We start from the raw sequence: 22,633 nt of genomic DNA, 5'->3' as shown, positions 1-22,633 counted from the left end.
CTCGATGGCTTACTATAGATATTGCCATGTCTTGAGAATTGGTTACAGTTCGTTCTTCCGTAGATAACAACAAGGAAAGGTTTCTGTTTGTGTTCACTTTTTAGTGACAGTTTGTGTTGCTTTCTAGTGTTTTTTCTCATCCTCTATTCCTCTGTTTTTTAACTGGTCGAAAACAAAATTAACAAATATTGTTCACAGTATTGTTTAATCACCTAAAACATGTCTTAAGCTTTGGTTACAATATCTCTGTCTTCTAGTGTGTTATCTTCGTTTGAACGAGAATCAGAATACTAATAGGTTCTCTTATGTAAAAAAAATGTACTGATACCAAAATTGGCTTTGATCGCTCGGAACAAATACATATCGTAGTATGTTTCAAACCTGTTAGTACAAAAATATCACCGACACAAACTGTTGTTATGTGTTTTTTTTAAAAAAGTTGTTTTGTTTCTGCTATGGACAAACAACTTTGTAGCCATACTTACCTGGTGACAGATAGGATGAGAATAAGCGATCATTGCACATGCACATCATGAAGATCTTTATGATGAAATCACTTATGATGTTAGATGATATATTCTCGTGGCAGATCCGACGCATGTGGGCTGTGGCAGTGGGAAGCCCATGTCATGAGCATCACTTTGTTTCCTCCTTCCGGAGTCAATCATAAACAAAATCTGCACTATTTACTTAAAATTTATTTTACATCAAAGAAAACTATATACAGTATAATATTCATGTATGTAAATGCAAAATATATGTGTGTAGAGTCGTCTTTTGTAAATATAGCTTTTGTTTTGTTTATGTGATTTTAATTGAGAAAACCAACAAAACACATCTGAAGTGAAGAACAAAAATACATCCAAACTTATTCTCTTTGGGAATTAGTGATTTGCATCTTTACAGTGTAATCGAACAAAATCTAGCTTGTCCTGAACTTTTTCGGTTATTAAAAAACAAAATATGTTCTGAAATAATGTCATTGCTTCAGTTCCGTTGGGACATTTTATATCCTAATCAAAGCATTGAGTGTTTTGTCCCACGATCATCGATTTTTCTTTACCGAAAGCTAAGACTTCAAAATGCAATTTTATTAGAGAAAAAATTATTTCGTAGATTTGTCCGAGATAATCATTTTGTGATATGATAAGAGCAAAATATTTGTTATTGATGATGATGCACAATTGACAAAAAGAAACAGTAAGAAATTACAAAAGAAAATATAATTATTACAAGGTTTTCACCGGAGCTTTATAAGATGTTTTGATTCATGGTGTGAGCTTAAGTTTGAGAAATCAAATAATAGAACATACGATTCATGTTACAGACAAAGTATGATGCAGAAGGGACCACACCCATGTAACCATTGTCCCAAAGATCAACCGTCGTCATATTGGGTCTACTTGGTTGGCCCATATTTTCTCAACCACAAATTGAGAAGACCCCAAATAATTTGCAACTAATAAAACCATAACGTATCACTTGTTTTTGTCCTCTTCGTCTTCATTTTTTTTTTTTTTTAATTTTTCTTCCCTAAAAACTAGACCAAATTATCCCATCTCTCAACACCATTTCTTGTTTTAACAACGCACATTAACTAACTCATTAATTTAGATGACCATAAAACAATTACTATGAAAAAAACTGAAAAAGGTTGTGGTTGAATAATGATTAACCAAGGCGAATAGAAGAAAGCTGGTAATAGCTAATATATGTAGATCTTCTTGGGGTCGATCATTGATGTAATTTATGTATAACACAGAACCCACCAATATATAAATATATTAGAATTGGGGTAAGTGTCAGGTTGGTCGATGGTGAAAGAAACCGGTTCTGATAATCTCAATCCCAATAAACCAACCCCCCTCTGCGTTCCCTCCTTGGAAACATCACCTACCCTCTATAGTATATTTTATTCTCTTACTATATTAGTGGATCATTATAAGTTCATAACACTACAAAATTAATGTTTGAATTTATTAATATCTTATACTAAATCGATATCGCACTAAATTTCGTTACGATGGTGGTGAAACTTCTAAGATACTAGTAATAAGTTAGTTTTAGTTGTAAATACTTCATAGAGGACGGACATAAACAAAAATAAGCACTCGAAGAACTAGAAGAAGTGAATTGTGTAAAGGACTCATGCGGACACATGAGCACGACTTTTCTCTTTCTTTATTTCTTGTAGGAGTAATAAATACTTCCTTGGAAAGTCTTGGAAACCATGAAAGAAAAAAAAAAGAGTTGACAAAAGAGATGAGCTATAGGGATAGATTTGTAAAGGAGGAAATGAAAAGGTAGGTTCCAAAAAAGATGTCACGTGGCTCCCATGCGAGATGTAAAAATCATGTGGATATCTTCGTCTCTGTGCAACTGCAACTAGTTAAGTAGATCATCATAGTACCACCACCACTTCACTATCTACAACTGTAGTATCTATCTCTATTCATTCTCCCTACCTATTATATAGAGTATGTATCTATATAGAGAGAGAGTGTGTGTGTGTGGAAGTAAAGGCACATGGGAGCTAAGATAGATGGAGAGAAACTCATGTGAGCACATGTGCTTTCCTTTTCTCTTTTCCTTTTTTACGGAGCTTTTGTGGATCCCATCTCCTTCTCCTCTCTCCCATGCAACCTGGCGCAGGTGATTCCCCTCCGCTTTCTTATCACGCGCCTCACTCTCGCGTTGGATTTTGTTTAGTCTTTCTCCTTGTTGCTTGCTTACTTAGCTATGATGACTTTGAGCATTTGTGAGTAGTAATAAAAGTCATGCTGAGTTGAAATTTGAAACTTTTGGAATTGTATATGGTAACCACTGATTTGAGATTAGTATGTAAACTACTACTTATGAGATTTATCTGATCTATATGCTACTAATTTGAGGACTAATTGAAAAAAGAAGATTGATTGGTTTTTAATCTCACATCCTAAGGTACATTACATACATACATAGACATAGACTATAGAAGAATGGTCAAGCTAACAAAATACATGAAGAGCATGTATTGCATTTTGTCGTACGCATGCATAGGCCATATCATAGGTAAGTTTAGATTAAATAGTAGTACTACTTAGTAGTCTTAGTTTATCTACAAAGTGAAATATAGTATATATATATAGTATGAAACCCCATCATCGCTGTTTCCGAAAAGAATACAAAACAAAGACCCACAAGTCAAAAGTCTGGATTAAGTTTTAAACACATGTCGATAAGTCTATTATTACTAAACTAAGCATGTTACAATTTGTTAATGACACGCATTTCTCAGTTAAACTTTTTCTGATTTTTTTTTGTATTTTTTTGTATTTTTTTAAAAGACAAATAAAGATCCAATCTATCTATCTGTCAGGACCTCAGGGAGATCCACTTGAGTATAGTGACGTCTCCACTAAAATACCACACAACATAGCGCGTGTTACTCACGATCCAAATCCTACTCTCTAAAACCAACAAAAACAAAACAAAACAAACACTCCACATAATTCGAAAATCACAACTGGACCCAGCTTTGATGGCATACCGGTATTACCCAATTTCGAAAATTTATAGCTAAACCAAAACCTAAACTCTGAATCAAACAAAACCATAATCCACAATTAACAACATAGCAGTAGCACTAAACTCTTAACCAAACACACTTAGGATTCAGGTCATAAGTCAATCAATTAGGGGCAAACCAGAGTAAACCAAAGTAAAAACAAACCGGAATAGTTAAACCGGTCCTACTACTCTAATTAATCTACTGAATTTCCCATCACTCATATATAATTACACACATATCTCTCTTACCCCTTTTCTTCCAACACATCCTCTCTCCCTCCGTCAATGGAGAAAACCCTAGCCTCTTCCCATACCAAACGCTCTTCTCCATCTCCATCCACCGCTGTGAACACAACAAGCTCCACCGGTTTCAACCGCAGAACCAAACAGAGGTTGTCTGATGCAACGGCGAGTGTAAGCGAGACGACCCGCGTAGAAGATGACGGAGACGAAGAAGAAGGAGTGGAGGAGAAGATCGAGGCGCTTCAGACAATAGTACCCGGAGGAACGGCTCTTGGTGTCGACGCGCTGTTCGAAGAGACAGCTAGTTACATTTTGGCTCTGCAGTGTCAGATCAATGCCATCAAAGTCCTTACTGCGTTTCTTGAGCGCTGTGAGAAAGATGATATGAAATTTGGAGGTTGAAGATGACTGAACAAACAATTTGGAATTCTCTCTGTTTTTTTTTTTCACTTATATTATTTCTTTTTAATGTGGCTTAGTTTAAGTTCATAATCTAGTTTTTTTTTCTCCTTTATATAATGTCTTTTAGTTCTAAATATTACGAAAAAAGCTTCACTTTAAAATTCGAAATCTATATATAAAAGAGCCAATTAGATTTGATAGAAATGTAAAAGTTAATGATAAATAGTTTGGGAAAGAACATAATTAAGTCATAAACTCATCGCATGTTACGGAAAAGGAATAAATAAATAAATAATGAATACTGCAGAGTGCAGACGACTATAACAAAGTTGGGCCTGATGGAGTTAACCACTAATGGTTATAAGGCCCATATAACAGAGTTGACTGTAAATGATGATTCTAATTCCAAGTGGACTTGCTTTTTAAAACACGTGGGTATTCAGAACCGGCCAATTTTCTCAACGCCACTATAAACCCTAAAAATCGAATCTTTAAACCGATTAGCCGATTCCTCCACCGGAAAAAAAAATCTCATCTTTTCATATTCCCCACCACTGCCAAATCGGAAGGTAATTCTCAAGACAGATACTTGGGTTTATGGAAATTTCTTTGATTATGATGTTTTTGGTTGCTGAGAAAAAGTCAAAGAGTGACTGATTCTCTAAAAAAGCAACGAACTTTAATTTGATTTTGTCATTGTGTTGAGTTATTTCATGTTATTTGCGTCTTGATTTCTGTGTTGAATTTTTCTCTGGTAGCAAGCAGTGTAAAATGGCGGATGAGGTGGTGATTCACAGCGATGTTGAAGATCGTTCGGCGAAGGGGATCTCCGAGTCAAAGGAACTGGAGAGGAAGATTGAGGAATCTGAGATCAAGAACCAGGAGCTTAAGAAGGAGAATCTCGATTTGAAGGAGAAGCTAGAGAGGCTTACGGGAGAAATTCAAGAGATGAAAGGTGTAGAAGAGGATATGAATCAGAGGTTCGGAGAAATGGAGAAAGAGATTGAGGAATACGAGGAAGAGAAGAAGGCTCTGGAATCTATTTCTACGAGAGCTGTGGAGCTTGAAACAGAGGTGTCGAATCTTCAGGATGATCTCTTCACTTCCTTGAACGGCGTTGATAAGACTGCGGAAGAAGTGGTGGAGCTGAAGAAGGCGTTGGCTGAGAAAGTGGAGTTGCTGGAGGGGTGTGAGAAGGAAGCTGAGGGTTTAAGGAAAGATAGAGCTGAGGTTGAGAAGAGGGTTAGGGATTTGGAGAGGAAGATTGGGGTTTTGGAAGTGAGGGAAATGGAGGAGAAGAGTAAGAAACTTAGATTAGAAGAGGAGTTGAGGGAGAAAGCTGATGAGAAAGAGAGAGAGATTGATGAATTGCAGAAGAAAGTTAGTGTTTTGAGTCTGGAATTGGTGAAGAATGGAGAGGAATTGGAGAAATTGAAGTCTGGGAAGAAGCTGACGGAGGTAGTTTTGAGTGAAAGTCAAGAAAGGGAGAAGGTGATGGAGTTGAAGAAGGAAGAGTTGCTGAAGAAGGTTGAGGAAGGTAATAAGACTGTTTTTGGGTTGAATGAGAGAGCCAGGAATCTTAGTAATGGAGTCAGAGACACAAATGGTGGTGACCAAAAGGGTTCCGTGGAAGCAGAGTTTCAGTGGCCAGTGGTTGCTGCTGGATCAGTTGGAGCTGTTGGTTTGGTTGCAGCAACCTTGTTCGTCTGCTATTCTAAGCTAAGGTGATTCTGATGAATATGTAGTAGTGGAATAATAACTGATGAACAACAACAAGGTCTTAAAGATTGATATCAGGAATGGATTTTATACAGGTTGGCTACAAATTTGTTTTGGGTTCGGATTTTTGAGTTTGTGATGTTTGTTGATTGTTGGCTATCATGTTTTTTTCTTGATGGGATCAGCTTTGATTGATTAAGCCACGCTTATTGCAACTGTTCTTTATCACTTCTACTTTGGCTTATAGATTTGCTTGAGCAGTGCTTCTTCTTTACCTCTTTAGTCCATGAATGAAGATAGCTTTATATTACCACTGATTTTGAAATGTTTCTTGGGAGAACATATTAAGGTTTATGATTCATGGAATGGATCCACTCATTATTGTAGATCAGGAGGTTACCTTAAGACTGAAATCTCTGGTCTAGAACCTTCTCTAGTTTTGTTCTTTTGCTCGTTTGTTTGAGAATCACAGACTTCCAAGATTTCAAACGGGAGATTACCAGAGTGAATAAACTTTTACATACAATTTAGGACAAGAGGGGGCTCATGAGCAAAAACATACAATTTGACTTGAACATTCTTTGTTCATTTGGACAAGCCATGGAATGTTTTTGTTTTGTATAGGTTTTTGATCAGCTTTGATTACTGTCCGTTTATATTTTTGGAAATCAAATAGTAAAAAAAGAGTCATCTTTTGTTTTTTCTAAAACAGCTCCAAGAAATCTGGAATATGATGTCGGTAAACAACTTGCAACAACTTTTGTTGGGTCAATAAAAGTGAAAACAATATTATAAAAAACGATTGAGATGCAGACCCCATCGATGGCTGCCTCCACCACTACCTTGTACTACCCAATCCCTAAAAGTTTCCTTCTTTCTTCTCCTCCCCGTCACAAACGAAACCCTAATCTCATATCTTGCTCCACCAAACCCATCATCTGCTCTCCTCCGTCGCCCTCTTCTCCTCCTCTGCAAACGACAACAAACCATCGGAGCCAAAAGCGTTTACCCACTTTTGAAGATTCGTTTCTTCTTTACCAATTCAGCTCCCCGAACGAAGAAGACCCAGGATTCTCTAACCGGATCCCTGAACAATTCGACGGAGAGCCACGCGAATTGGTGTTGCCGAGTGTTGTACAAGACAACAACAAGGGGTTGTCGATTTTTTCGTCGAACATGTGGTGGGCAGATCTGAAAGCGGCTGTTGGGCAACGAATCAATGTTGAGGGTATCGTTTCTTCGGTCTCCGTTGTCGTTAAGGATCGTCGTTTGGTTATTCCGCATGTTTCTGTGAAAGATTTGAGGTATATTGATTGGGGAGAGCTCAAGAGAAAGGGCTTCAAAGGTGTAGTCTTCGATAAAGATAATACTCTTACGGCTCCTTATTCTCTAGCGATTTGGCCACCACTCCGGCCTTCCATTGAGCAGTGTAAAGCCGTATTTGGTCATGACATCGCCGTCTTTAGCAATTCCGCTGGTAAATTTTTGACTCTTTTTGTTTGTTTGGTTATAGTTGTTAGTTTCTGGTTGATTGAAAAATGCTAACTTTGGTGTAATCAGGGCTTACGGAATATGATCATGATGATTCGAAAGCTAAAGCATTGGAGGCTGAAATAGGAATTAGAGTATTGAGGCATAGTAAGTGACTTGAGCTTCTGTGAATGTCTTGTTTTTTTTTTTTAATCTTAATCATTGTAACTGATTGTTGATGAGGACTGTTTATTTGATTTATGACTTAAGGAGTAAAGAAGCCTGCGGGAACTGCTGAAGAAGTCGAGAAACACTTTGGTTGCACATCTTCGGAGCTAATCATGGTAATTTCATGATGAATGTTTTAAGGATGAAAACTGGTGATTTGAGTTTTGGTAGATAAGATGTTTATGTGTTTCATGAGCAGGTGGGTGATCGACCTTTCACAGATATTGTTTACGGGAACAGAAACGGGTTTCTAACCGTGTTAACCGAACCTTTGAGTCGAGCTGAGGAGCCTTTCATTGTTAGACAGGTTGGTTTTTGTCTCCCCTTCCTTTTTTGTAGTATACTCTGGTGGTTCTGATTCAGGGATGGAAGTACAGAACTCTGTTTCTGCATCTTTAGTTTTTTCAGTAATCTTGAATAGTATAGCTGAATGGAGTTATTTTACTTACTTGTTGCAGGTGAGGAGATTAGAGTTGGCCTTGTTGAAACGTTGGTTGAGAAAAGGTTTGAAGCCTGTGGATCATAGTTTGGTATCAGATGTAACACAGTTTATTAAGGTTCCATCAGATTTGTAAGAAGGATTCTCAGTTTGCTCCTTTTTTTTTTTTATGCGCAATGACAATTTTGACGTTTTGGGTTTTGGCCAAATGCATTAAGTTGAGAAATGCCTTATTTAATTTTGTATTCTATTTTTTGTACCGGCAAGATCAACACATCAGGGATCTTCAAAATAAAAGCATATTTACGCATAGAGGTGAGGAATTAAACAATTATGTGATGTTTCTGAAAAATGGTAAATAATATTTTGCTACTAATACTGCGAAATCTAGAGCTTAAGATGATAACTATGTTGTAGCTTGTTAACCATGGACATTTCGAGTAAAAAAGTGAAGACATTAAGAACAACTCAAAGCAAATTGTGTCGAAGAACTAAAATGACGGCAAGCCATCAATAGTAAATGACTAGAAAAACTTGGAAAAATAGAAGAAAGTTCAATGATTTTGCAATTGCTTTGATTTGAAACGGTTTACAAGCCAATTAAATGAAGAACCGAAATAAAATTAAATGGGAACTTTGGGAAAACTATGAGGAAGTCTTGTTCTTCAGAGACTTCTGTTTGCAGTCTACTTCTTGTACAGGTAATCACTCACAAGGAGTTCGACATCGCAACTCAGATGACTTGTTGTAGTCTTCTATCATCTGCAGGGTACGTTTAGACACCTCCGGGATTCTGAGCTCTGTAGGATCATTCTCTTCAATATAAATCTCAATCTTCTTCAAACATGGGAAATATTCCAAGAAATGTTTTATCATTGTCATCTCTTTCATTGTTCCTCGAAACCCTTGAATCTCTAACATCTTGACTGGGCAAGATGTGAGCGAATGACCTTTGTCCTCCCGAGAAATGCAGTCACAAGCATCCCCGCATTTATCTGTCGCATGGTGCAACAGACCCTGAACGCATGGAGGAGACAATAAGGGATTCCATGTTTGAACTCAACATATGGACTACATGTTTGGAAAATGAGTTGTTTATATACCTCAATGACTAGAGTTTCTAAATGTGAGTTACTTAGAAGAACTGGCATTGCCGGCCAATCTCGTTCCTTGTCACTCGTAATATGTAACGATTTGAGGTTTTTGAACACTGGCATCGATTCACAGCATAGAGAAAGCACCCGAAAACAAGAAAAATACACAACTAAATCATTTGCAATTACATGTTTCAACACTAGCCCTTCACTGTTTGTTTAATGAGATTGAACAAACATGACGCCATTCTAACTCTTTTTCTTCTTCGTGTTCATTCTTTAACAACAAAAAGAAAGCTAGATGATGGAAAATCAAGACAGGTGGGCCAGTTATTGTTTCTAAGGCTCTTTACTCCATAGCTCCAGGCTCCAGCTTTTGCCTGCACCACAAACAAGTTACACTACTTCTCCCATCATTTTTAAGGTAAGTACCCTCCATTCATCAGATGCTTTTTAAACAGACTCATAATAGCTTTTAATTAATCTGTCTTATCACGCAGTGTCAGTTTGGGGAGAGTTACACTTGCAGGAGCTAATCAAAATCTTGATAAGATAAGTCATTAAATATATAGCTACGCCAATTTTTTCCTAGTTACATATCTAATTGATACTTCTTGTTTTTGTTTTGCAGGAAGTGACAAAATTAAGCAAGTGGCTTTTTTTTTTTTTCTTTTTGCAGATTTTGCCTCCACCACAAACAAGTACACTTCATCTGCCAGAATTCAAGGTAAATACCCTTCACCCATCAGAGATCATCATCACTTTAGATCGAACTCATAATAGCTTAGTCAATCTGCTTTATCATTTGAACCACTCATCGCTCCAATAAGTGAGACTGTGACTTTTTGGTTCTTGTTGTTGCTGCTTGTGCTTTGATTCTGGTGTTTTTGGTTTTGTTGTTCAGATGGGAGTTATTAGGGATGATTTGGCATTATGGACACAGCTACAATGGAATACAGACGACAAAAGAAAAATCAGTGGAAAACAGTTGTTGTGATTTTACTTATGGACATTATCAGCTTACAAGCGGTAGACTCGACAAAGGCATCGGAGATAGTGAAATTGAAAGCAGCAGACTCGAAAAACTAGTGTTAAGTCAATTGCTCCTTCTACACTCTATATCAACACTTCAACAGCAAAGAAAAGTCAATTGCTCCTTTTAACACTTGGTTTCTGGTTGATACAGAAGATATGTGAAATGCTTTTGGCTTCGTCAAATCCAGTCACCAGGTTGAGTCCAAGCCAAAACTGTGTTGCTGGAGCAGTGCCTATTGACGTTGTTTCATCTTACCCTTCTCCGGGATCAGCAGCCAATCACAAGCTGAGAATGAGATGGACTCCTGAGTCTTTTGTAAAGTCGGTGATCAAACTTGGAAAGGCCTGAAAGTGAGTTTTTAGATTTATGAGATATGAGTATGCCCTTATAAGTCAATATGGACAGCAGCTTACAAGCAACAGCATCCAACATTCTCATATTTGGAGTTCTTACAGATTCAACGACCACAACAGACTTAGTGATCTTAGTTAACTTACAAACGAGAATAAAAAAAAGCAGCTGGCTTTACGCAACCCTGCTGAATTTAAGCGGAGAGTTAGTTTAGTTACGCTAACCAAAACAGTCTTCTTAACCCTAATGACAGCCACTAGAGTGACCATGATCTTGCCAGACTCGAATCATAATCCACCTTTTGAGCATTTTCCTTTGGAATTAGATATATTATTGCTACCTACAGCTTTCAAAGAATGAACTTGATATATGAAAATCTGACAGCCAATCAGCTCATATGCGATTCAAACCAGCTAAAGATTTGGTCAGACTGCAAGCTCGTCATCTCATGGTATGCATATGCAAGATTCAGTTCTTCATCAACAGGAGTAATCAAACTTTGTTCCAGTGATATCTTGTTGCCGCTGAGAGCTTGTTTCCACGGTGTTCTCCGTCCATCACGTTTCATGTATCCCTTCTCATCAACAAATCCCTTGTCTTGAAATAACTTAAACAGTGTAGCCGAGACATCTGAACCAAGACCAGGAATCCTACCCGCCAAGAAATAGGAGAAAGCGGCAAATCCAAGCATTCAATCTCTGCAGCATCAATGCCTTCCATCCTTAGACCTTCTAAAAACTCCCTAATCTTTTGTTGTCTGTAGACATCTTTAGGCATGTGCACAAAAAGAGTCGGAGGATAGTGTTTACTGATACTAATCTGATCAAAGACTCCTTCCGCAATCATAAGCACGATACTACTAAACCGCAAATGTGTAGCAAGAGCAGAGACAAAGTAGCCACCAGATGAAGCCCCTAACGCGACAAGAGGAAGCCTTTGAAGCTTGTGCTTATCCACCCACGATTTAATAATGTTTTCAACAATGGTTTTTTCCTTCCCTAAAGTCCAGCATTTCCCAGCACTAGATACAGTCAAAACAGCAAACTTCTTAGCTAAAGCAAACCGGACAAGAAACCTCTCTTCTGGTAGACCAGTACAGTCAGTGCAATCTGAAGATTTGTCCCAAAAGTCAGAAGCTTTCCTATGGCAACCATGAGCGATAAACAGAACTGCCTTTGGCGAATTTTTTGGTATCTTCCATATCAGTTGAGTCCCGTTCTGAATCTCTACGGTTGGATGAGATTCCAAATCGGGATTGACATTGTTTGATATATGTCTCGGTAGTTCCAATTCAAGCTCCGAGGTTTGATTCTTCTTGCCACTAAAACAAAACAACAGAACCACGACCAGTGAGATCCCAACAACGAAGAATACAACTCCGAATTGATTGATTCGAGATCCATGCCACGATCTCCCTTTGTCAGCACGCTTAGACATCACTGCAGAGATCAAACTGAAACAATGAGAACAATCACAATTTGTAATCCTCACTTCGTCGGAGAATCACATTCTTGCTTAATCCAACAACAAAGATAAGTCTATAACAGATCAAGCACAACAAATCAAAGGGCTAAGACTGAAGAAATCAAAACTAGCGAAATAATATAAAACACTTACCGAATGAGAAGAGACGAATCTTTCAAAAACCCTAATTTCCACTTTATTCCGACCACGACCGGTAAGGTTCCGAGAGAACTCCCTATGCGGTGGTGGACGACGACTTTAATAAGTTTAAACTCCGTTCCGTTTTCTTACGATTGTTTGTTATTCTGTGAATGACACTCTGAATGAAAAGCGTTCCGTTTTTCATTTTGTTACTCACAGTTCCGGCCGTTTTAACGAAGCAAGAATTTTAAAAATGTAACCGTCAATTGCATCTAATATAATAATGACACTGTAGCGATGCTAGAACTATATAAAATTTAAGTTTTGGTAGGTTACAAATATTCGTTCCCCTATTCTATAAAATAATCCAATTTAAAAATTTTAGAAGTCTAAACAAAAATAGTGAGGATAATCAATACTAGTATATATATATATATATTCGGTTGTTGGTAAATGATCAAGACCGGTCGGTATTAGCCTTAAGTGTGTGTTTTAGGTGTCAAAATGTAAGTGTGTTGTGTGTAGTAGTTGAGTAAAGTTAATAATGAAGAGTTTGCATCCTAGCTAAATTAGCTTTACGATTATTGTGGAGTTGATTTACAATTTTTTTTTGTCGACGTGTTGAATGTTTCCGTAAAAATACTACGAGTCTACGAAGCGGCCATGTTGGTGGTAACCATTAAGAAGACTAGTACAAAAATGAACATCTTGATCCTCAACTTTGTACCACAATTTTTAGAATATAGAAATCCTTGCGAGTGTACTAGATCATTGCTAAGACCAAAGTACGGCGAAAATATTTCACTTTAAAACTTTAAGCGACTTTTTCTTATAACATATACGTAAAAGTATGGGGAAAAAAAGGTTGTGAACTGTAAAGATAAGGTAAGGTTTTGAAACCGATTTTTTAACTATGCATGTAAAAATTGATGTAATTTCCTAAATCTATCAACTTGCGTGACGAACATTGGCAATCGCACTATCGATACATGCAGAAACGACAAAACGCATGTTGTCTTTGAAATATTTAAATTGTACAACTTTCTACATTGAAATGAAATCATATGATTTATTATTTTATTTTTTGTTAAAGAATCATATGATTTATGTTATACAAACAAGCTGACACAAATTTTATATTTTTAGACTTCGATCTAATTCTGGCCAGAATATAGTTTTCTGAAGCATGAAGATTTTCTCATATCGATAACTACAAACATGCAGCAATCATATATTATAGTGAATTTGAAATGGTGTGTTGAATTAATATAGGAAATTATAAATTTTCAACGATCGATGAGAATACGTATGGTTCTAATGTTCTATCTAAAAATATGTTTGACGTCAAAAAACTGTCCAACTCAACACATGTTCAATCAATTTTTTGAATCAGGACTATATATATTATTAAAGGGAAACCACCTCAAAGAGTTATACGATCCAATAATCTTTTTACCTTAGTTGAATGTTAAAAATACATACGGTTGCATATTCATCAGTTGCCTTCCAATCTTCCATCTACACTTCCTATAATATTACAATATGACTTACAAGTGGTATTCATCTAATATTCTAATCATCTCCCAACCATTCACAATCATGAACAAGAAAACACAAAATAAATTAATAGTATTAAAGTCGTCATCATCATACAATTCACACACCTATAGGCACAACAACAAAAGCACGATAACACTCAAATTCTATGAGCGCATCCTGTTTTTTTTTTTTTTTTTTTTTTTTTTTTTTTGTGTTAAAAAATAGTTTAGGGGTCGTTTAGAGTAGAGTTGTTTTTTTTTTTTTTTCCAATGTAACTAGGGGTAAATAAATTATAGTTTTTTCGTTTGTCGGCAAACTTCTTATTTCAGTAGGCGAAGAATAATAATATACTACTAGTATATCTTGTAACAAAAGGTAGAGTACAAACAATTATAATGACGACCAATAATACTATAAGTTTGTCGAAGTGGTCCATAGATATACTAAAGATATCCCTAAATTAATTTAGTTAACACCTTAACAGTATGGCTGGCTAAAGTTAAACCCCAAAAAAATTCTGTTAACTAGCCATTGTCATAAGGGAAAAATGTCATAAAATACATGAACTCACTCATTTAGGCCATTTTAATCATCAACTTCATCACAGGCCATTTTAAACATGAAATTGCATTGACTTTCTGTTTTAAACATGAGCTTGTGTTGACCAGGACCAAAGAGACATGTCGTTAACTTGGCAAACGGAGCAACTAACTGGGGTTAAAATGTCGTTAACTCTCTCTGTTAAGTCTTACACGACATCGTTTGTCGCTAAATGAAATCGAAAAAACAAAAACCCAATCCCCAATTTCCCCAAAAATCCCTAATTCTCAAAACAAAATCCCTAATTCTCGACATTGTTTTCTCTTCTTAAGTTTGATTTTTTCATCTGCATATCGAAAACTCTCATCTCCATATTATCCTACAAACATGAGTTGCAATTCTGGGCAATCGCACGGTGAAAACAGAGGCCGCGGGTGCCATGGGTTCCCCTCGAAGTGTCATTGCGGCTTAGATGTCGTACTTTACACATCGAACATGCAGGCAAACCCAGGAAGACCTTTCTTCCGCTGTCCAAAGAAAGGAGATGTAAGTGGTTGCATTGTTTTGATTTAGTGTTTTTCAAGGTTTGAGTTTTGTTTTTGTGTTTCAGGACCACTTGTTTAAATGGGTTGAAGAAGGTGTATATGAGGAGGTTGTAGATGCTTTACCAAAATTCTCCATCATTGACAAAGAGATTGAAGATTTGAAAGCCCAGATCGAAGAATTAGGGATTTTTGGAGAAATTGGGGATTGAGAATTAGGGATTTTTGGGGAAATTGGGGATTGGGTTTTTGTTTTCTCGATTTCATTTAGCGACAAACGATGTCGTGTAAGACTTAACAGAGAGAGTTAACGACATCTTAACCCCAGTTAGTTGCTCCGTTTGCCAAGTTAACGACATGTCTCTTTGGTCCTGGTCAACACAAGCTCATGTTTAAAACAGAAAGTCAATGCAATTTCATGTTTAAAATGGCCTGTGATGAAGTTGATAATTAAAATGGCCTGTGATGAAGTTGATGATTAAAATGGCCTAAATAAGTGAGTTCATGTATTTTATGACATTTTTCCCATTGTCATAATGGAGGAGAAGTGAGAACAACAACTTAATGGACGGTGTGATCTCCAGGAATAGCGCACCATTAAATTCCATGTGGGCTCCCACACTGGAACCCTTCTCTCTCTCTCTCTGCTATGTGTCGGTGTGTGTGACTCCACAAAATACAAAATACTCTTAGAGATGGACATTTCTGTAATTTTCTGTAGCTATTACTACCAAATTTCCCAATTTATCGGTATATAATAAATACTGCATAACAGTTTCCATAATTCGTTTTACTTAATCATCTCACCTTTATTAATTACGTTATACTAGCTAGTAATTTACTTTTTATTGTTTATGTATGTATGTGAGCTAAATTCCCGCGGAGTTGAACGCGGCATTGGTTTTGGCTTTTTACATATATATATATATATATATATATATATATATTTAAAAAATAGTATCATTTATTACAAAGAATATAAATTTAATTCATATTGACAAACTCGTGACTTGGGAGATAGAATAATATTTCACTTTTTTTTACGAAAATATATATTATGGATTTATTTGGTTAACATAAAAATTTATTATTATTATTGTTCCCTTTGGCTTCTTTGAATGAATGAATGAATGTTGTTGTTTTTTTTTTATTATTCCCATCGTACAGATCACAAAAACCCAAAGACACCAGTCTGAGTCTCTCTCTCTCTCGCTCGCTCGTCGTCGTCGTCGAGCTTCGTTTCTCCACTGATTGTTTATCCAAAATTCTGGACTCACGTTTGCTTTTTTTTGATCGATCGCATCTTCTCGATCCATGTTGTGTGTTTTGATTTAAGTGAGAGTGGAGAGATCTGGAACTGGAAGAACAGAGTTGTGAGTTGTGTGACAGTCTTAGTAGTACTGTTTTGGGGGATTTGATGGAAGTGAAGAGAAAGTAGTGAGGTGAGGGAATTAATGAAGTTTTACATATCGGCGACGGGGATTAAGAAGGTTACGATATCGAATCCAGGCGTCGGATTCGGAAAAGGAGGATGCTCGCCGGCGTCGAGGAGATTCTCTGGTCGGACGTTGTTACTGTTGCTCCTTCTCCTCGCCCTCGTCCTCCCTTTTATCTTCGTCAGGTTCGCGTTTCTCGTCCTCGAATCCGCCTCCGTTTGCGATTCTCCTCTCGGTACCCCTTTTTTTTTTATTTCTCTCCTCTTTTTTTTGTTTTCTTCATTCTTTCAAATTAGTAGAAATTCTGGATTCAGATAGCTGCAAATGTGTGAATTCAGATTGATTGGTTTCAATTAGGATAAATCTTCTTTCTTCGTATTGAATGCTATGTGCTTTCTTTTTTTCGTATGGTATGGTAATTTAATAATACTTTATTACTTTTCGTTTGACTCTTGTATTCATTCACAGATTGCATGGGACTAAGACTTCTCCGTGGGGGCGACACATCTCTGGTAACCTTTTTTTTATATATACTATAGTACTATATACTAGTAGTGCCTAGTATTAATAATTTTGTTACATTATTCAAATTTACTAAACGTCTTTCTTCATAGTAGTAAAATTCTTATGTCGGCAAATATTGTTTATATTAAGATATATATTCATGTGATGATTTTGGTTTAGCTAGTCTTATAATCATTTCACTTTTTTAAAATGGATGGGAAACAAGAGAAAAAATATTCAACACTTGCCAATTTGTCATAGTGCTGCTGTGTTATTTATTAAAGGGGAAGAAGATATGATTGTTGTAATGTATGGGAACCCCCACAAAAATTTAAGTCTTTGCCAGCTATTTTACGTTAGTGTTGCTGGTGTCGTATAGTGAGTGATGAGATTGTTGAGCTTGCCTCTTGGACCTCTGGGTAGGGTAAATTATGTAAAAAAACCCTCATCAATCATCATTATCTATGTCATTGTCTAGGATCAGGAACAGAGATAGATGTACGTAGTCTCTAAGGGTGAAATTTTGCTGGTTTCTGATTTGTGGATTGTGATTTTGCTCTAGTTTTCTATCCATGCAATTACTTTTTCGTGTATCAATTTACTTTGATAGTATATATATTTATTTATATAGGATGATTTTGATAGATCGATTTGTTATTATTCGCGTTTTGATCTGATGTCAACATGTGAGCTTTGTCGGAAACGAGCCCACAAAGTGGTTTCTTATCAAACTATTATTTACCTTTTTTTACTTTATCTAGAATATAGCATGCCCAAGATAGTGTAATTATAGGAGCTAAGGGAGCTTAGGTTTTTTTAGTCGAGTTTGTTAAAAAAAAAAAAACAAAAATCTTCGTATGGATTACTATAGATGCCAGAACCAATGTAGTAAAGTTAAGTTAGATGTAGGAGTTTCAACTTTCCCCACTCAGGTTTTCTTTTCTGAGAGGACACGTGGCAGTTTTTTTGCTGCCACCAGAAAGTGCATAGCCACTTGGTTTCATTCTCCTTTATACGTAGCAACAAACAGGAACAAAGAGAAACGAGACAGACGGATAATTCCAATAGATCACTTAGGCTTTGAATGGAAAGACAGAAAAAAGGCTTTTGTATTTGCAGTTTTGTTGTTTTGTGTCATGAGTTGATGTAAAGACACTATGACAGCTTTTTTAGTTAGTAACAACTCACACGGCAAGAAATTGCGTGTAATTTGCTTCTTTCAGAAAATCGGGGAAGAGTTGACACGAGCGCTAGTGGAAGAGACAGATCAGGACGTTAATGGAAGAGTTACAAAGGGCTCATTGGACTCATTCGATGACCTTGTCAAGGAGATGACGTTAAAACGCCGTGATATAAAGGCGTTTGCTTCCGTGACTAAGAAGATGGTATGTCTTTAAACAATTTTTGGTCATTACTCTAGTATTAAGTTTGGTGCAGGGTGAGATTATTTACCTTAAGATATGATCCAATGGGTTTTTGTTGGAGCTACTCTGTGAGGATGCCATTATCTTGTCCTTTACTAACCAACTAAGATGCATTATTGAAATTGAGATTATTGGTGTTTAAATTAAGCACAAAGAAATGGTAGTTTTAAGATCTTTTTATGGTATCAAACGTTCAATAAGCACTTAAAGCATACAGACATAAATCTTCTTGTGTTGAGAAGACAAAAGCTTATTCTCACTCATGTCAAGCATATTCTTCTCTGGTCCTTCTATAGTTCTATTATATGTGACATTTTGTTCTCTTTAATATTCAGCTGTTGCAGATGGAACGTAAAGTGCAATCAGCTAAACATCATGAGTTAGTGTACTGGCATTTAGCCTCTCACGGTATTCCCAAAAGCCTCCATTCCCTTTCCCTGAGATTAACTGAAGAGTACTCTGTAAACGCCATGGCTCGAACGCGTTTGCCTCCACCTGAATCCGTTTCTCGTCTGACCGACCCTTCTTTTCACCATGTTGTCATCTTGACTGACAATGTTCTCGCTGCTTCCGTCGTCATATCTTCTACAGTAGAGAACGCTGTGAATCCTGATAAGTTCGTCTTCCATATCGTTACCGACAAGAAAACCTATACCCCTATGCACGCTTGGTTTGCTATGAACTCTGCTTCATCACCGGTTGTTGAAGTAAAGGGACTTCATCAGTATGATTGGCCTCAAGAAGTGAACTTGAGAGTTAGAGAGATGCTAGACATTCACCGCATGATTTGGAGACGGCATTATCAAAATTTGAAAGACTCTGATTTTAGTTTCGTGGAGGGTACTCATGAGCAGTCCTTGCAAGCTCTAAATCCGAGCTGCCTCGCCCTTTTGAATCATCTTCGTATCTACATTCCCAAGGTAAATTTTTAATACCACACTCAACTCTTCTCTGAGCTATATATATATATCATTTTGAAAGCCTCTTTCGTTTGGACCGCACAGCTTTTTCCAGATCTCAACAAGGTAGTCTTGTTGGATGATGATGTAGTAGTACAACGCGACCTTTCGTCATTGTGGGAAAAGGATCTCAACGGTAAAGTTGTCGGTGCGGTTGTTGACTCGTGGTGCGGAGACAACTGTTGTCCGGGAAGAACTTACAAGGACTACTTCAACTTCTCACATCCTCTGATTTCATCAAACTTAGTTCAAGACGACTGCGCTTGGCTTTCTGGTATGAATGTCTTTGATCTAAAAGCCTGGAGACAAACCAATATCACAGAAGCTTACTCTACATGGTTAAGACTCGTGAGTATATTAATAGATAGATATCGATCTCATTTCTTCGTTATATTATCAGCACTCCAACTAGTTTCTGATTCAATTTAACTGCAGAGTGTTAGCTCAGGGTTACAATTATGGCAACCAGGAGCCTTACCACCTACGCTACTTGCTTTCAAAGGACTCACACAGTCTCTTGACCCATCATGGCATGTTGCTGGACTAGGATCTCGATACTTAAAATCCCCTAAAGAGATTCTGAAATCTGCTGCCGTTTTACATTTTAGCGGTCCAGCAAAGCCGTGGCTAGAGATCAGTAACCCTGAGGTACGATCTCTTTGGTATAGATACGTAAATTCCTCCGACATCTTCATTAGAAAATGCAAAATCATGAACTGAGAAAGAGAAAAAAAAAAAACAGATTAGAAACAAATAAAAGAAAAGAGAACAAAAAAAAACTGAGTGATAAAGCCAATAATACTTGCGGCTGTACGTATGAGAGAACGGAGGGAAGAAGGTTTAAGCCTTCAGCCTCTGCTCATATTTTCTCTCATGTCCATATACTAAACAGTAATTTAGAGGAAGGAAGGACATTATATTAGACTTTTAAGCATATCTCTAGCTTTTTCTTCATTATCTCTCAAACTAGTATAGCAAAGATGTATTTTTGTTTTAATTATTATAGCTACACATATTGTAATAATTCATCACATAATAGATGTTTGTAAGTTTGTATTCTTTGTAACCCATAAGTTATCTATGGACATATTTGTATCATTTTATCAATATTTATAATTTTTACTAGTCTCTATCCGAAGCTGTTTCTATATGTAAAGGTGATTGAACTATGTTAATTGATAGGCTTAGGCGTCTAGTTATTTATGAACAAACATATGAAATTTACGATAACGATACCGTTCGGTGCTTCCAGATTCATGAATTTTGGTTGGATATTTTATGTCAATCTTAGTTGTGTATTTCGATTATTGACAACTACTCAACTTGTGGTACGGTATGCCGTAACGGGTTTTATAACTTTTGGATTGACATATTGTTGTAACTAGGCCAATAAAAACAAGAGTTCTGGTATTCCCATTTATTATTAGAACTGTTAAATTCGGGCTTACTGTGGACTTCCACTTAATAATTTATCCAACTACTGACGTGGGATATATTACACTAACAAGAACCTATATGAATAAGAAGTTGCATTATAGGATATAATGAACTCTCTAGTCTCTCTCTCGTTTTGATGGGGAAGAAACAAATGTTCATGTTCTGGTTTACACGAGTTGAAGAGGAGTTTGGTCTTGGGCGGAGAATTGCTGATTCGGTTCAAGAAGGTTCACCGGAATATAGTTTCGATTATAGTGATGCGACTGATGTGAAGACACACCGGATTCGTAAATAGTCGTCCCTTGTATCACACTCGATTCATGCTGATCCGGATTCAATCTGGCGCCTTCGGCTATCTGTTAAACCCAAAATTCAAATGTTTGCTTGTGATATTAATTAGTTACACAACAGAGACTGAGATTCGGAACAGAACGTGGCTAACCTTAGCTCGCAGGTACATGTTATCATGTTGCAACTCCATTTCCTACATGGTTTATGGGAAAACTCAAAACCCTCAGAAAGACGGATTGAAAGATCTATTACTTGGAAAGTAAGAAACGTTGTTTACCCTCTTTTGCATATACTCTATCTCTGCCACTAACATGTCGTTCTGCAAAATTTCACAAAAGAGTGAGAAAACAGTTTAAAATAAGAGAGAGAGAGAGCCTCACGTAGGTTTCACCTTTTTGGATCGGACTCGGCTGATTCCTTTTTCAAGCCGTCCTTCGAGATTCTTGAGTTCCTTGAAGTTCAAGGAACCAAGTGATTCCCCAACGATATGCCTTCAGTTTATAAACATAAACATTATGAAATAAAAACCTCTAAAGAAAATTACAAACGAACTTTTGCAACGAAAAAAAAACTCTAAAGAAAATTACAAACGAACTTTTGCAGCGGACCAAATTAAGTAAGTGATTATTTTGAAACAGTTCCATGTCGAACATGCAAGCAATTCAAATAAACCAAACTAAAAGATAAAAGATGTGTATATATAATTTTGAAAAGAAAACAGATTTCAATAATGATTAGTTAATACTACAATATTCATTTTTTCTATCTTTGTACCTTAATTTGATTATTTATGAAGTCAAGCCCAAAATTTATATGAATTGAAACGCAACTAAAATAAAGAAAAAAAACTGATTCCAGTTAGAATTTCTTCTTGAACAAATCGAAACGCTCATCGTATATTATTACAGTAGAGTGTTCTAGAAACAAGAAAATAACCAAATTAGAAAGTGGAAACCTCATGAAAAGTTAATGAGTTACCTGTTTGAATTCTGAATGTCCCGAATCTGCCTCCGAAGCTTAGAGGCTTCTTGCTGATAATACTTCAGAATGCCATGCATACAAAACATATATATCAAATTAACCTGCTTCAATGCACTTCACCACTACTTGATCATTAATTAATGAAAACAAGGAAAAAAAGAGGATAAAACTACCTGAGTATTAGCTTCGGTTACGGAAGGAGGGTTGACAGCATCAGAACAAGCTTTCTTGTACCTTTCAATTGTACCCCTCACACTAAAAAGATACAATCATATATTTAATTTAACAAATATATACTTTTAATATATTGGTTAGTGTAGGAAGGAGAGACTCTTGATTATAGTCTTACAATTATTTTTATTTTTTTCCAGGCCAAAAACCTTAAAATTGACGAGAAAGGAATGTGATGGCTTTGGAGTTTGGACCAGTTTCTGACTAGTACGAGGAGAAAATTTCAATTCTTACACATAGTCCAAGACTCCCAGGTAAAACTACATCACTAATTAAACAATGAAATTAATTAATGTAAGTAAGGATATATTCTACTACTTACTATGGTTTTAAATTGGTTATTAGGGTTTGATGAGGAATCTAGAACAAGTTTCATGCATATTATATGATTCAATGTCATCAAAATATATAGTATAACTGTATATTTTTCTGATTAGAACAACAAATAATGGAGCACAGAATGGCAGAGATTCCTATTGGCTAGTACCCTTTTAATTTCCGACACTTCTCTGAGTTTCTCCTCTCATATTAATATCCAATGTGACACAGTCACACACACACACACACGTATACTGTATATATATATATATATATATATATATATATATATATA

At 36.5% G+C, this 22,633-nt stretch overlaps 5 protein-coding genes, 1 long non-coding RNA gene and 1 pseudogene across 8 annotated transcripts in view; 5 read left to right on the top strand and 2 right to left on the bottom strand.

Moving 5' to 3' along the window:
- Positions 3,763 to 4,355, top strand: LOC104712569 (transcription factor PAR2-like). The gene has a single exon (XM_010429495.2). It carries the CDS (start codon positions 3,835 to 3,837, stop codon positions 4,192 to 4,194), a length of 360 nt encoding a protein of 119 aa, XP_010427797.1. The 5' UTR covers positions 3,763 to 3,834; the 3' UTR covers positions 4,195 to 4,355.
- On the top strand, positions 4,644 to 6,230 carry LOC104712568 (peroxisomal and mitochondrial division factor 1-like). Of its 2 annotated transcripts, none has more exons than XM_010429494.2 (2): positions 4,644 to 4,763; positions 4,960 to 6,230. In XM_010429494.2, exon 2 carries the CDS (start codon positions 4,966 to 4,968, stop codon positions 5,920 to 5,922), a length of 957 nt encoding a protein of 318 aa, XP_010427796.1. In that variant the 5' UTR covers positions 4,644 to 4,763; positions 4,960 to 4,965; the 3' UTR covers positions 5,923 to 6,230. The 2 variants fall into 2 exon arrangements, with proteins under 2 accessions (XP_010427796.1, XP_010427795.1); XM_010429493.2 differs by having other exon boundaries at positions 4,953 to 6,230.
- On the top strand, positions 6,693 to 8,300 carry LOC104712567. Its single transcript, XM_010429492.2, has 5 exons — positions 6,693 to 7,390; positions 7,474 to 7,551; positions 7,654 to 7,727; positions 7,811 to 7,918; positions 8,070 to 8,300. The coding sequence occupies exons 1-5, from the start codon at positions 6,721 to 6,723 to the stop codon at positions 8,184 to 8,186; spliced, it is 1,047 nt and encodes a 348-aa protein (XP_010427794.1). The 5' UTR covers positions 6,693 to 6,720; the 3' UTR covers positions 8,187 to 8,300.
- Positions 9,811 to 10,524, top strand: LOC109126309. The gene is made up of 2 exons (XR_002033414.1): positions 9,811 to 10,234; positions 10,331 to 10,524. It is a non-coding gene; the product is annotated as an uncharacterized LOC109126309 (long non-coding RNA).
- Positions 10,571 to 12,352, bottom strand: LOC104712566 (annotated as a pseudogene).
- Positions 15,848 to 20,212, top strand: LOC104712565 (probable galacturonosyltransferase 15). Of its 2 annotated transcripts, none has more exons than XM_010429491.2 (6): positions 15,848 to 16,428; positions 16,662 to 16,705; positions 17,921 to 18,082; positions 18,457 to 19,041; positions 19,126 to 19,428; positions 19,516 to 20,212. In XM_010429491.2, exons 1-6 carry the CDS (start codon positions 16,212 to 16,214, stop codon positions 19,798 to 19,800), a joined length of 1,596 nt encoding a protein of 531 aa, XP_010427793.1. In that variant the 5' UTR covers positions 15,848 to 16,211; the 3' UTR covers positions 19,801 to 20,212. The 2 variants fall into 2 exon arrangements, with proteins under 2 accessions (XP_010427793.1, XP_019084949.1); XM_019229404.1 differs by having other exon boundaries at positions 16,293 to 16,378.
- Positions 20,471 to 22,633, bottom strand: part of LOC104712563 (agamous-like MADS-box protein AGL1) — a 4,143-nt gene continuing 1,980 nt past the window's right edge. The window contains exons 3-8 of the mRNA XM_010429486.2: positions 21,963 to 22,044; positions 21,787 to 21,848; positions 21,200 to 21,299; positions 21,086 to 21,127; positions 20,960 to 21,001; positions 20,471 to 20,873 (exon numbers count right to left, since the gene is read on the bottom strand). Of these exons, the coding sequence (XP_010427788.1) occupies positions 20,685 to 20,873; positions 20,960 to 21,001; positions 21,086 to 21,127; positions 21,200 to 21,299; positions 21,787 to 21,848; positions 21,963 to 22,044 (517 nt within the window). The 3' untranslated portion in view covers positions 20,471 to 20,684. The remainder of the gene's footprint in view (positions 20,874 to 20,959; positions 21,002 to 21,085; positions 21,128 to 21,199; positions 21,300 to 21,786; positions 21,849 to 21,962; positions 22,045 to 22,633) is intronic.

The sequence above is a fragment of the Camelina sativa genome, chromosome 9 (genome assembly GCF_000633955.1).
Source record: "Camelina sativa cultivar DH55 chromosome 9, Cs, whole genome shotgun sequence".
Lineage (NCBI taxonomy): Eukaryota > Viridiplantae > Streptophyta > Magnoliopsida > Brassicales > Brassicaceae > Camelina > Camelina sativa.
This window is presented reverse-complemented; position numbering and strand designations above follow the sequence as displayed.

Bases quoted from the DNA above. Each gene is read 5' to 3' on its own strand.
- LOC104712569 (XM_010429495.2), top strand. From the start codon at position 3,835: ATGGAGAAAACCCTAGCCTCTTCCCATACCAAACGCTCTTCTCCATCT.
- LOC104712568 (XM_010429494.2), top strand. From the start codon at position 4,966: ATGGCGGATGAGGTGGTGATTCACAGCGATGTTGAAGATCGTTCGGCG.
- LOC104712567 (XM_010429492.2), top strand. From the start codon at position 6,721: ATGCAGACCCCATCGATGGCTGCCTCCACCACTACCTTGTACTACCCA. The intron at 7,391-7,473 runs GTAAATTTTTGA...TGGTGTAATCAG, and splicing joins CGTCTTTAGCAATTCCGCTG to GGCTTACGGAATATGATCAT. The intron at 7,552-7,653 runs GTAAGTGACTTG...TTATGACTTAAG, and splicing joins AATTAGAGTATTGAGGCATA to GAGTAAAGAAGCCTGCGGGA.
- LOC104712565 (XM_010429491.2), top strand. From the start codon at position 16,212: ATGAAGTTTTACATATCGGCGACGGGGATTAAGAAGGTTACGATATCG. The intron at 16,706-17,920 runs GTAACCTTTTTT...TGCTTCTTTCAG, and splicing joins GTGGGGGCGACACATCTCTG to AAAATCGGGGAAGAGTTGAC. The intron at 18,083-18,456 runs GTATGTCTTTAA...TTTAATATTCAG, and splicing joins CTTCCGTGACTAAGAAGATG to CTGTTGCAGATGGAACGTAA.